The 14,978-nt window shown below is 38.2% G+C and overlaps 1 protein-coding gene and 1 pseudogene across 5 annotated transcripts in view; both read right to left on the minus strand.

The window, feature by feature from the left end:
- Positions 1-14,978, minus strand: part of CNTNAP5 (contactin associated protein family member 5) — an 818,968-nt gene that overhangs the window by 273,899 nt on the left and 530,091 nt on the right. For all 5 annotated transcript variants that reach the window (XM_077153509.1, XM_077153505.1, XM_077153506.1 and 2 more), the window contains one exon: positions 4,177-4,296. In XM_077153509.1, the coding sequence (XP_077009624.1) occupies positions 4,177-4,296 (120 nt within the window). The remainder of the gene's footprint in view (positions 1-4,176; positions 4,297-14,978) is intronic.
- LOC143676218 (elongin-C pseudogene) lies at positions 12,692-13,025 on the minus strand (annotated as a pseudogene).

The following is a 14,978-nucleotide window of genomic DNA, read 5'->3' on the forward strand; positions in this document are numbered from 1 at the left end:
GCCAAACCTTTATAATCAGTCCTTAATTTGAGCCAGTGTTCAGTTTCCTATCAGAATGCTGATAGAACCCCTGTCCTAAAGGGGGAACAGTCCTCTTTGATCCATGTTTGATGGGAGGATGATGCTAGCTAGCTAGGACCGTGATGACAGATTTTTGTATCAGGATGCTATACTCAATAGCTTTTTTTTGACCCTACTCAAGTCAAATGAATCCATTTCTTTACTATTCCTTCACATGTGCGTGAGATTTTGTGTGTTGTAAATTGTGACTCAGCTTAACTAGAAACCTCCCAGATTTTAGTGGCTTGCACAGATCTGTAAGCTTGAAGGCCAATTTCTCGTCCTGGAAGTTAAGTCCTGATGTTTGCTCAGCCTGGAAATTCCCTCTTTCACTCCTTCACCAATACTCCTGGCCAGCTCGCACTCCTCATCCAAGTCTCAGTGGCAGGATCTGTCTGTCCTATGGTCCCTTCAAATAACTCTAGGCTGGTTAGGTCCCCTGCTGGGGGTTTCCAAAGCACTCTGTGTCACTGTCCTTATGTTGTACTTTGATTGTTTACATATCTGTGTCCATAATTAGCCTTTGAAAGAGATGGAAAGATATATATTTTTTAATCCCTAGTACCTTGTACAGTGCCTGAGATGTGCAAATTTATATTGAGCTGAACTGGACCATGAATAACTTATAGATATGTGAAAAGTTGGGCAAATATGTATTCTAGCAGAAACTTATTCCTTAGTATCTTTGTCCATTGTTTTATTCAACTTTCCATCCAAAAACTTTCTTCTCCCCTGCTTTCACCCAGGAGACTCATGATGAAGTGACCCAATGTCATCTGGGTATGAGACACTGTCCAAAGTTCATTGAGTCCTAGGTTCAGCCACTTTATAAATAAGTCTGACCCCTGCCTAAGTTATTCCAATAAATTAGCCTGCTTTCACCATGCAGGGAGCAAACTGCCTTACATCCAATGGGGGTAGTTGCTGCTTGAGCAGGCAGGGACCTCACCTCCCCAGGGTTACCTGTGTACAGGTGAGATGCACAGACTTAAATCCTGGGAGGGTACCAACTAGCCTAGATGATGGGAGCATTTGCATTGTACAGAGTGATGCAGGTGAAAGTCAAATTTACTGCTTTCTGCAATCAAAACCTGCCCTTCTTTACCCTCATCACCTCAATTTACAAGTATACATAGATTTCTTAGGAGAGACGTCACCTTTTCTGCTGAACCTCAAATGATGTCTCAAAGAGTTATAAATGATGATAGACTGTGAGATCACATGGCCCCAGATCCCTATTTTAGAGACCTGGAACTAGGCTTCAGCCTGCTGGTGCAAGGTTCAGGAGAGCCAGATTCCCTCCCACCCAGAGCAGACTTCTGTCCTGCTCCCTCTCCCTTCCAGTCTTTCTTTCGATTTATTCTCTCCTCTCTCCTTTCCTCTTTTTGACTTCCCTGTTATTTTCTTTCTGGGCCACTTTGTTACACTATTAATAGTGTCATCAGTCACTCGTATTTAAGGAGTTTGAATGTTTCAAAATCTAAAAATAGAGTATTCGATCATCATTATCTTTATGTATTAGGAAAATGCTTGCCAGTTAAAAATGAGCATTATACAGTTCAGACAACATAGAGGTTTCCTTTTAGTTTTAAAACTTTAGGGAAAGCAGAAAACAAACACCAAAAATCTATGTATTTTGCAACTGCTTTGTGATCCCCCCACAATCACATTCAACATAAAAGCTCACCTCATGCACAGCTAAGATACAATCCCAGAATGCAACTTCAGGATCATATTAGCAAAACAACAGCCACAAAAAGGATAAAGGATAAATGCACATTCGCCTTTCACCATTCCTGGACAAAATAGCCAATAAAACCTGAGAGAAGTCTGCTCCAGTGACAGGCAGAGGGTTCCATGTAAATGAGACCCATGAATCAATACCACCCTCTATACCATTGTACTTCCATTATTTTGGAGAGTTTAAAAATTATAAACTAAAATGAATACAATTCAAAATGCATTTTAATCATAAAGAGAAATGCCTGTACTTGTACACTTAAATTTAAAATCATGACAAACTATGTGTATTTTAAAAACATATATACACTTATATACATTCATGGAGAAAGTCCTAAGGAAATTCTAGAATGCAGCAACCACAGCAATCTCTGGATCACAGATTATAGATTATTTTAATTTTTAAATATATTTTCTTTTTCCTTAAATAGTCTACAATTAATACTGAACAATATGATAACAAAATTAAAAACACCTTTCAGCATAACACCTAAGCAATACAATGTCTCAATGATATGGATTATTCCTGAATCTAAAGGCTGTGCTCACTTCCAGAGCTTTGATTGTGAGTCACAACGTTTATTACCTTGGGAGAGTTATGAAATTCTCACATTCCATTTCTTCTATGTAAGAAGGAGATGCAAATATGAACCTCAGACTTCTACTGTGGAGATTAAGAGAAAGATGATCCATATAAACACCCAGTACAGTTCCCATAGGAGCTCAGTGAGCAATATCCACTACCACAAAGTCACACCTCATCACCAATCAGCAAGAATTTAACACCTTTGGGCCACGGTGGCTCAGCAGGTAAGAATGTCTGCCCGCCAAGCCTGAGGAACCGGGTTCCATTCCCGGTGCCTGCCCATGTAAAAAAAGAATTTAACACCTTCACCTGATTCACAGCCAGATCACTTCCTCTTATCTTTTTGGTTAAGCATGACCAGGGTCAATTTGCATCAAAATCACTCTGAGAGCTTGTCAATTTTGTATTTACTGAATTGTTATTTCTGGAGATGAGGCAGGGTCTGGGAGGTCTTCTTTATGACCAAGACCCCCTACAAGTCCATATGTTAATTACATTTCCAAAACTGTCAGGATCACCAAAGAAGCCTAACTCGGCCTAGGTTGTTGAATACTCGATGTTTTTCACAAGGATGAAAATAAAATAGTAACAAACTTTCTAATCATGTTTCTATAGAAACAAAGACCACATGTCCATTTTGGAAAGATGCAGTATTTCGAAAATGCAATGCGATGGAATCCAACTCAAAATAATTAGCATTTTCCTCAGAAAAAGTGTGGTCCTTTATATTCAGATGAACAATTGTTAAATTTCCACAATCAAAATTCCTTGCAATTGTTTGTCTGCATTTCTGCTTGCAAATTGGGTAATACACAATTAATAAAACACAGTCAGTATTTGTCTGCATATCCTCAATGATCATGACAGTCTCTAGCTACAGAAAGAATTCTATAAATGTGGTTGTTCAGTTGCAGAGAAGCCTGTGGCTGAGCACTCAATGACCTGCATAGACCCCTTTCTTACTCCATTTTCTGGTGCCACTGGCATCTCTGCACATCAGTACTTGGAACTAAAGAATGCATAGGTACCAATTAATGAATGCAGAATGAAAGGAATGCTTCCAGAGCTGTATTTGTACATAACTATTATATTAGGTTTTGTCTTTGTGCAATAATATTTCAGAGTAAATCAGTGAACATATGCTGTTTCAAAACCCGTGTAATGATTGACTCTTATTTAGTCCTTCTACACTTTAGAAAGAAGTTGCAAGATATCATGAGTTAGCCAGGGAAGATGGAAACAGTTCACTTTCATTCGGTATCTGCTGGGTGATAAGACTGGGCTCACTGCTCCAGTATACAATTACATGAACTCTTTACAACTCCAGGATGTAGGGACTATTATTTCTATTTTGCTGATGAACAATTGAAGCTCAGAGACAATATGGGCTTCTCCTATGTCACACAGTCCTTGGGATAGGACCTGGATCAAGCATTCCTACTTCCTGACTCAGAGCGAAAGCTTTGAGTTCTTGTTTTAGGTTTCATTTTGCTTTATTTTTCTTTCTGTTTTAGAGTTTTATGAGAAAAATGTCTTTGGCAAACCCTAGAAGAGGCATTTGATAATTAATCCTCGGTTCAGTGAAATTTTATCAAGACTCTTCGCAGATGTTATTCTTTCATGAAAGTAAACTAGCTGATAATTTTACCTACCAAAATTCCTTTTTTTTCACTCAGAACATGGTCCTTTAAACTTTTATTCACACAGATAAGCCCTTCCCAGTGGAATTCTTTCAGCTTTGCAGAGCGGAGTAGCTAGGTTAAGCATGGGTGGGAATTCTGGGCCCTTACCAGTGATATTGCAGTATACTTGGAGGGCTCCCAGTGGCCCACTGCCATCCGAATCGATGTAGAAGAAACCAGCTGTGTTTCCTTGGTGCCTGTACACCTCGCAGGACTGCTCGTAGAGGGCTGAAAAGACACAAAGGCAGCAGAGAGGAAATTTGATTCGCTTTGTATACATCATTGGAGGGATCAGTGACTCCTACTTATATTTGCTTTCCATGTTCATTTCTTTCCTTTCTCCTTTGGCCCTTGAATTTCTGCCTAAGCCTTAACAAACTAGCACCCCAAATACTCAATAGAGTCATATTGTCCATCCATCTTGATTCATTCATTGTTTAAACTCAGCTTGGATGCCACCTTCTGCAGGTCTGTCCATACCCCAATACATCCCTCCTCTGTGAGTTATGATAATCTATGATGTTCTCCCCCTCCCCACCCACTCCATGAGTTAGGAAATCCATAAAAGAGCTTGCAATGCCTTATTTGATGCTTGTTTCTCCGTTTTATAGCAGAGTCATGCTCGCAGCAGGGTTTCAATGAATGCTTGATTACTGAATGAATAAGTAAATGGATGAATATATTCAATCACAACTCTCCTTAAGTAATATAATAAAAGGCAACTGTCTTATTTCTATATACTCAATATTTAGCGCTGTAACTAACATATAGCAGGTGGCCAATCCTTCACTTATTTCAACTGAGCAAGCATTTATTGGTTCATAATACATGTCCATGGGTTTGGGTGCCATCAGAGGACAGGAACATTGATAAGGCAGCCATGCTGTGCCCCCGAAAGCTCCTATACTGATTAGCAGCCACGGGGGGGGGGGGGGGGAGGGTTTCGTGTGCACAGACAGAGGCAAACCCAGGTGCCCTGAGATAGCATGTCTTGCCCAATTTATAGGATTGAGAAATATGTTTGCCTCAAGAAGCTGATGTGAATGAATTATCTGGGCTGTAAAGGAGGCACCTACAGTCTCGTGAAAGAAAGCGTGCATGGAAATAGAGCGTGTCCTGCGATGCTTCCAACTAATGACTGCAGTTCAGAACAGCAGGCCCGCATCCAAGTACGCCACCCTCCCGTGCTTAATCACTTCATTGGCTCCCAACAGTTCTCAAGACACAGTACAAAGTCCTCACCTTAACCAAGATGCCCCCTTGTGACAAATGCCCCCATCCCAGGAAGGGAACGCTGCAGTTTGTCATGATCAGGTGCAAGGTGTGCCTCACGTAATTCAGGAATAATAAAGTTCTGAAGCCAGAGAAAGTTTGACTTTTTATAAATTAGAGGGAATTCAAGGTTATCCTTTTGCTCATGTTATTCCTTCCTGCACACCTCTATTCTTTCTGGAGTGGGACATGAGCAGGAGCCGTTAAGTTTGCACCCTAGCTATAGAGCATACCAGGCAGCTTATTCAGACTTGCCCAGACCTGGTAACACACCTGGGATGAGCCACACTTGTGAAATTTAAGTTTTAGGTGTGTTGCCGATAACTAAGCCCTCCCCCTTTCCCAAGAGGACAGCCCCATGGACAGCCTTGTGGTTCCCCAGGCAGCATACATCACACAGGGCTAAATGCACTCAAGCTGCATGTAGGCAGCTATGGAGCAAAATCACACAGGATGCAGTTTGACGCTGGGCTATCTTTTGGGCGAGCTACTTAACCCATGAGAGGCAGCCTCTGAGATGGCTCCCTGATCCGCGCTTCCAGGTATTTGCATCTTGTGTACTTCCCTCCCTTTGAGTGTGAGCAGGCCATAATGACTTTGCCTTATGCAAACAGAGTAGAACAGAAGTGATCGATGCCGTTTCCAAGAGATTACAAAAGGACAGAGGTTGCCATAATCAGGGACTCTGGGGTCAGGCGCTCTGGTACACCCAGCTGCCCTGTCACGAGGCAGCCCTGCAAAGAGGTCCAAGAGAGTAAGTACCAGAGTAGACCCCTCTGTGCCCCCCACCCCATAGCTGCAGTCTCAGCAGGCATCTAGATTACAACTTCATGAAATACCACGAGGCAGTATCACTCAGCTAAACTGCTCCGGGAAACGTGATCCAGAGAACCTGTGAAATGGAGGGTAAATACTTGACCAGCCTCTTACTGCCGTTGGCTAATGCTCCAGTGACCACAGCAAGTCCAGGTAGAGGATCATAAGACCTGGAAGAAAATGGAGCTATAACATAGAAGAGGATATTGCCCCCGTCTGCAAGGAGCAGGGCCATACTGCCATGAGGAGTCAGCAAAAAAGAGACTTTCTTTTGCTAAACCACTGAGATATGGAGGTAATTTGCTTCCTTAGTTAACCTACCGTGCCCAGTAAACTCATTCCTTAAAATTGGGCTCAATTACTGGGAGATCTCTGAATGCAAAACCTGATAATAAGTGTTCCCCTTGAAAATGTAAGAGCTTTGGCCAAAGATAACTCACCTCGGAAGGTGTTAGTATAGTCATTTCACTCCTTCATGATTTATTAGTCAGAATACTTTATAAAAATGAAATACCCCTCAACAATTATTTGGTTTTCTTGAAATCCCAAATGGTATGGTAAAGCAAGATTTCATGCTTCCCCTTTGATTTATTATAAGTTTTAAAATATTGAGGTAATTCCTTAGTATCCTACATAAGCATCTAATGAGAATATTTTTATTGTCATTATGAATTACATGGATTTAAATATTATGAACTACATGAATTTAAACATATGTAAAATTAAAACAGTATTTTGGGTAACCCTAGTTGGATATATCTTATCAGAAAAAAGTTAATCATAACAAAAACTTAAAATATGTTAAGTAAATAATGCATTACTTTAAACAACATTGCAATTGTTTTATGAAGCTATTATACATATAGAAAGCTAATGAATGTAAATATAAACAGAAAATAAAATTTTCACTATAAGCAATAAAATATAACATATGAAAGTTAATAAAATTGTGCAATATTAATTAGAGTTAGTAATATCAGCATAAAATCATTATTTAATATTTTTTTTCAATGATGTATTTCCTACTTTGGACCACTGGAAGAATCAGTGTCCTGATTGTGCTCCCAAAATGCAAATTTCCACTAAAAGGAATGAGGATTTTGCTGATTCCATATTTGAAGCAGGAAGAGTACAAGATGAAACTGAAATCTTCATGATTTTCCTGACAGCAAGAAAGCTATCAAAGCCTGGAATCATGCCAAAATAACCAATGTGATGGGACAATTAGTACATAAAAAAAGAATAATCACTGCTCTCATTAAAGAGATAGAATTCGTTATTTTATATCTATCTATCTCTATCGATTTATTTATCCTCTATCAAAATCCAATGGTCATATTCTAAAAATTGGAAAAAATACAAACCACATCCTACCTTTTTTTGTATGGACTGTATTTTAGGGTAACCGATAGCCCATGTAAAACAAAAATCTTCTTTAGAGCACAACCAAATCCAGGAAGTGCAGTAGGAGTAGCAGAATTTGAAAATCATCCTTGTGTAATTTCTAACACAATAAAGGATTAGACGATGATTATCAAGGACTGCTAAAACCATTAGGTGAAAAGTTGATGAGGGGGCATTCTAATGGATGGATTTGATTAACAACACTCAAATCAAGGATCAATTGTATATCCCTAAAAGTGATTATCAGACATGATAAGAAATACACAGCAAAACTTAAGACATATTCTTGCCCAAAATCTGAACCTTAATCTAGCCTAGCCCTTGAGATCAATCCAAGTTGTTTAGTATAGCAGTAGTTTCTTCCTTTCATTACTAGTGTATGGATGTTGCATCAGTTTGTACAATCATTCACCTGTTGAAAGGCACTTTAGCTATTTCTAGTTTTTCTCTAATTCAGTTGTAGCATTTTTAAATTGCAGTTGTGTTTTTTTAAACATCCTTTTTTTCTAATAGCATGCAATTCTTGATTCACTGATACAATATATCTGAAATATCTCTGAGAATATTAATTATAGATTCATTGCCATGCTTTTCATCTCTGGATAATCTGTTTCCTCCAAGTCATATGTGTTCAGTTAATTGATTTGTCCATTGTTTTGGCCTCTATCATATCTTCCACGTTAGGTTCTGATTCTAGGATGCTTGGGAATCTTTTGTAGTCTTCTCATATTTGACAAGTGTCTCTAAATACTGATTGTAAGCTCTAAGGGTGTTCCTGTTGTTTGACTTCCAAGTACTTTAATGTAGAACAACAAATGATTTATTGTAGGAAGACAAGTATTTTATCGTATGGCAGGGGCATTTGGTGGGAAATCCCCATGTTAGTGTTCTAAGGTATTTTCTCTTTGTCTTGGCAGATTCTCAGATCTAGAAAGTCTAGGCTTGGCTATGTATATCTGGGTGCAGCCTCAGCATTCTGTATATAAGTATCTATCAATGTATATAAATGTTTTCAATGTGGTAACATTATTTTCAAAATGGTACAATTGCTTCACCCATGTAATTTCTTCCAGTTTCATAGACTTTCCTTTTTTTACAGAAGATAAAACTCCAGGCTTTTCTCTGGGGCAGGGTGAAGGGGCAGTGAAAGAAAAATCACCAAGTTGTGCAGAATTGGGGAGAGGATTGAGAATCCTTCTACTCCCTACACAGACTTAAAATACTTTCTTAAATCTACCCCACCTCACTCTTCACTTGCAGAGGTAGCCAACATTACCAGTTCCTAGGCCTTTGGGGGATTTTGCAATGTAAATTGGTTTGCTTCTTATATTCCTCTATTTAAAGATTAGGACTCAGCTGTTTAGATCTGCTAACCTGTTCCTACTTGTCTACTTACCTTCCAACTTCCCAAATTTTCATACTTTTTTTCATACTTTTTTCTCCCATTTTTTTCCTTGTGAGTTTACATCATTTTGATGAGTAATGAGTTGTGTCAACCTTAGTCAAGCTCAAACTCCATTTCCCAGAATTCGTTTTACTGCAGAATTGTGGAATAGCATGTATCACAAGGGACTTTTTATGCAAGATTTGGAAGCTGGGAGTATCATGACATGAATGTAAGGTCAGTGTAAGACAAGAGGCACTGTTGCATATCACACCTGGTAACTCACTCTTGGACTTAGGTTGCTAGTGTGAGGCAGACCAAAATGCAGCAACTCAAAATGGTCTCATTCCCCCTTCTGCTTCCCTGGCTCCTGGCCTGGTGCATGTTTAGTTCCATTATTTTCATCCCATCATGAAAGTTGAAAGTTAGGAGATAGTAAAAATTCAGGTACTTCTCTAATCATCCTCTGACAGGTCAATTTATTAAAAATCAATTACTGTTGTTCATGTGGAGTTTTAAAAGGAAATGAAAGTAAATCTATGTGTTCAATTTGCGAACTCTCCCAGGAAGTACAAACATGCTCTTCTGTTTTGTACACTGTGTAAAACATTACATTAAAAAAGTGATATTATTATATTGAGAGCACACTTATTTTTTCTATGCATTTTCTACTGATTCTTCTACCTGTTTATTGAAAATCGACTTATTTTTCAGGAACTCTAGGCTAAGTTTTGAGAATACTAAAGAAGAAATAAATGATAAAAGCCAAAAGAACAACAAAAATGTGGTTCTAGATCTCAAGTAATTCAAGGGTCATAAACTTAGCCCTAACAGAAATATAAAGTTTAAATGGATCAATTACTATTACTCATATTTCCTAAAAACACAGAAAAAGAAGGAAATTTCCCAAATTTGTTTTATGTAGTAAGTATAAAACAAACATGAAACCTGACAAAAATCACACCAACAAAAGAAAACTATAGATTCATGAATATCAATGCAAACATTTAAAATATAATCTTAGCACTAGCACATAAAATACATAATGACCAAATGGGTTTTAATCCAAAATGCAAGGTGTTTCATTAGGAAATTCATTAGTATATAAAACATCATAATAATATTAGTCTAAGGAAAATAATTATATGACTATCTCCTTTCATTTAAAAATACTTAATAAGGAAACACTGACTAAGATTTCCTATTAAAATCAGGAAAACAAACCAACAAATATACAAACACCTTCTCTACTTCTACTAGCTTTTAATACTGTGTTGGAGTTTTAGCCAAAGCAATCAGACAAAGAAAGTAATTAGTGATGTAAGAACCAGAAGGGAAGAAGTAACTACTACTGCTTAAAGATAATCAGATTGTAGATTTGGAAATTCCGAGAGAATCAATGTAAAAACAACTACAAACAACATAGCAATAATAAAATCTACATATAGGTATCAATGATTTTCAAGTTTATAAACAAAAACCAGTTAGACACTATTAATAGTCTCTTCTTAACTTATATTTTAAATATTTATAATCAATGTATATAGTATACGAAGGGAAGAATGAAGGAAGAAATGGAGGGAAGGAGGGAAGAAGAAAAGAAGGAGGGAGACAGGAATCTAATGTAAACTTAATAAGAAATCACTTAAGCCTAAATGTCTATAAAATATGCCTGAAAAACACAAATCGAGTTGAACCTGCTCATAAGATGAAATTTCTCCCAGAATTAATGAATATATTCAATGCAATCACAATCAAAAGACCATTAGATTTTTAGTTTGTTTGTATTGTTTTGTTTCTTTGATCTAGCAAAATGATTATAAAGTTCATTTGGAAGAAAAACTAGCAACCAAAGAGGCAAGAAAATATTAGAAAATAAAAACCATATAGCAGGTCCAGTTCTACCAGATCTGTAAGCACAATCTAAATCTTCTACAATTTAAAAAGTTGGGTATTGATCCATTAACCAACAGAAAGATGATCAGAACAGAAAATTCAAAAGAGAACCAACTGCATATGGAAACTTATACATGCAAAGGCAACACCTCAAAGCAACAAGAATTTTTTTTTTTACATTTTAGTAAGTGATATTGGAGTAGCTAGAAGGCCATATATATTTCCACTCCTCACACTGCAGACTAGGCTGAAATTCAAAATGAATCTAAGATTTAAATATCAAAAAATAAAAATCATAGAAACTAGAGTGCGTTTCTTTGTAATCTGGAAAAGGGAAATAATTTTCTAACAATGATTCCAAATTCTGCAGCAATCAAAGAAACTATATATGAGAAGTAAATGCACACATTTTGTAATGGCAAAAGATATCAAAAGCAAAATAAAATGGTCTGTGGACAAACTGGGAAACAATGACCATTTATATCACATAACATTAATATTTTTAATATATTAAAATAAAACAGAAAAAGGCAAAAATCTATTAAAATATATGCTGCAGATATGAAAGTTCACAGAGAAACAGCTGCAAATAAATCTTAAATAAATGAAAAGATGTCCAATCTTGCACACAATGAAATAAATGCCAATTAAAACAATACTGACATTTCATCTTTCACACACAAGATTCACAATGTTCTAAAACTTTAACAATATACTGCACTGGCAAGTCTGTGGGTAATAGACTCTTTAATATATGGCTGAGAAAGATGCAAAATGGTGCAAATGTTAGTCATGAAATTTAGAAAAATCTAGCAAAATTTCATATTCATTTATTTCTTGACACAGCAATTCAACTTCTAGTGAACTATCCCAAGAAAATTCGTCAATAAAGATACAAAAAAAAAATGGATGTACGCGTATGGCCCATTTTTACATTAGTATTAGCAAAAAGAGAGGAATCACCCCAAATATCCATCTAGTGGATTCTTATTGAATAGACTATTGTACCCTCACAGAATTGAGTATATAGCAAAGCCGTAATAAAGAATGAGCTTGTCTACCCAATGTTTCAAAGTAACCTCCAGGATATTCGGTTATGTTGTGAAAACAAAGAAAAGAAAATTAAGTATGATCTGCTAAAATTTATCTAAGCAAGTGGAGAATGAGTTTATTTGTATTTACATATTTTTTTAAAATGTAATAGGATTGTTACCTATAAGGAGTAGGAGGAAAAGACAAAGATAGAAAACAGATTTATTTGAATAGGTCTTGATTTTTTTTTTGATGCTATTTGGGAACTATGGGTATATTTTTACATAATTATAAGGTCATCATCCTTCCTGTAGGGGTAGGTATAGAAGAGACTCCTTCAAGGTCAGCGTCTTTAAGCTAAGCTTTGAAAACTGAGTTGACCTTCATCATATGGATATAGAATGGACAGGACAGAGAGCTGCAGGAGTGAGGATAAAGGTAGGGAATGGGGATAAGTATCTTTTTTGTTTGATATGCATGTCTTTTAAGATTAAATTCCAGGGTCCCTTCTTCAAGGAGGGAAGAAGGTATCGTCTTCCTGAGTTGGGTATCTTCTTCTCTCTTCCCCCAAAGAGCATCTATCTTTTATCTTTATCCTACTTTTCACCCTGTATGGTAATCCTTGGGGTCAACTTTTGGTCTCCCTGGTAGGACCATAAATTCCTAGAGTCCAGGGATTTCTTTCTACAACAAACAAGCAAATACTCAATGAATATTAGTTGACTGTTCCTATCATTGCTAAAGTTGAATTGAGCTAATGAAAAAGTTCTCTGACATTCTATGTTCTTTTTTTTAGCGGTTTATTAAAATTTATTTTATTTAACAATCTAGGAAGTTCACAGCCATCAGGAGTTCCAGTGCAATTTCAAGTGCAACTCGGAATTTGAGAATCTCAGTGGAGCTGTTAGTGAACTTTGTAGGTAAAATACATGCATATAGTTGATAGTCCATGTGGAGGGATCTCTCTAAAATTGACCTCCTTGGTTTCATTCTCAGCAAACTGACCTGTTCCATTCAAAACATGGCTTTTATGGTTCTGATGTTAATGCATGCTCTCTTCTTACAATAAATCCATGACCACCAGAAGATACCACTTTGACATATGTGGCATCAAGACCTTACAGCTACCATAGGTTTTCTCTTCTCCATCCATTATGTTCCTATGAAATTCTACTTTGATTCCACAGGAACTTTAGGAGTTTCCTCACTGATTGTGGTAGTTAGGTTCAGGTGTCAACTTGGCTACTAGTTCTGTTGCTGTGGACATGAGCCAATGGTAGGTGAACTTCATCTGTTGCTGATTACATCTGCAGTCAGCTAGGGGGCATGCCTGCTGCAATGAATTATGTTTGATTTAATTGGCTGGTGCTTAAATGAGAGAGCGCAATGTAGCACAGCCCAAGCATCTCAGCATACCTCATCTCAGCACTCACAGCTCAGCCCAGGCATTTGGAGATGCGGAAAGGAATCACCCCAGGTAAAGGTGTTGGAATCCAGAGGCCTGGAGAGATGGCCAACAGAGATGGCCCTGTGCCTTCCCATGTAAGAAAGAACTTCAGTTGAAAGTTAGCTGCCTTTCCCCTGAAGAACTATATGTTAACTAAATAAATCCCCTTTTATTGAAAGCCAATCAGTCTCTGGTGTGTTGCATTCCGGCAGCTAGCAAATTAGGATAGATTTGGTACCAAAGGTGGGGTGCTGCAGCGTTTTTGCAAATACCAGATATGCTGGAATGACGTTTTGGATGGCTAAGGGGAAGACTCTGGAGGAACTATGGAGAGAATGATGGAGAAGTCCTGGAGTGCTTGAAAAGACTATTGGTATAAACAGAACCACTGCCAATCTGGACAAAGCGGGATTCAAAAGGGACAAATTGGAGTTTGCAGAGTGAGAACCATGGACGCTTGGATCTGAAGCCAAGAAACCTCAGCCAGGAGAGTGGTCCCTACCCATATACATGGAGAGGATGAGTCTCCCACCTTGTTTAAATGGAAGAGTTGTGCCACCTCAGGGCTTAGAAAAGGTACAGCCTGCTCCTTGGGGACAGGGGATAGCCTGGCTGCCACCACATGGAGGGATTGAGTGTGAGCCCTGGAAATGGCAGAGAGTCCAGGTGTGGCCCGAATGCCTGGAGAGAGTGGAGCCAAGAAAAAGGTGGTCCCCTCAATGTCCCCTGAGGTTGATTCGGAAAGAGGCCGGCCACTGCATAAGCCCTTGGAAAGGGTGGGACTGCCACTTTCTAAAGCCGAAGGATAAATGACTTTCAGACTTTGAAATCCAATAGTGTTTGCCCTACAGGTTTTCCTTCCAATTCCTCCCTATGGATCCTGTGACTGTCCCTTTTTTGCATATTGGCACCAGATAACTTGTTTTGAGATTCATAGGTCCATAGCCAGAAGAAAATTTTTTGCACTTTAATATTGTTTAAGGTGATGCATGTAATTGCCAAGTTGACAAGGGATAGATATGTGGTCGTTAGGTTCAGGTGTCAACTTGGCTAGGTGAAGGTGCCTAGCTCTTTTGTTGCTGTGTACATGAGCCAATGGCATGTAAAACTCATCTGTTGCTGATTTACATCTGCAGTTGGCTAGGGGGCAAGCGTGCTGTAATGAATGATGTTTGATTTAATTGGCTGGTGCTTAAATGAGAGAGCTCAACGTAGCACAGCCCAAGAAGCTCAGCATACCTCATCTCAGCACTCACGGCTCAGCCCAGGCCTTTGGAGATACAGAAAGGAATCACCCCAAGAAAAGTTGTTGGAAGCCAGAGGCCTGGAGAGAAGGCCAACAGAGATCGCCCTGTGCCTTCCCACATAAGAAAGAACCTCAGTTGAAAGTTAGCTGCCTTTCCTCTGAAGAACTATATGTTAACTAAATAAATCCCTTCATTGAAAGCCAATCCATCTCGGTTGTGTTTCATTCTGGCAGCTAGCAAACTAGAACACTGATGTATGTTCTTTTTAATAAAATAGGGCTTAACCCAAAGAGATTTCCAACAACTGTATAAGAAATGACTTGTGTGTTACACTAGGTCTAAGATACCACTAAAGAATGTCTATAGGAAAATCATCACATTTTCTGTTGGAAGGAAGAATGGAGCATGAATG

This window comes from Tamandua tetradactyla, chromosome 3 (assembly GCF_023851605.1).
Source record: "Tamandua tetradactyla isolate mTamTet1 chromosome 3, mTamTet1.pri, whole genome shotgun sequence".
Taxonomy (NCBI): domain Eukaryota; kingdom Metazoa; phylum Chordata; class Mammalia; order Pilosa; family Myrmecophagidae; genus Tamandua; species Tamandua tetradactyla.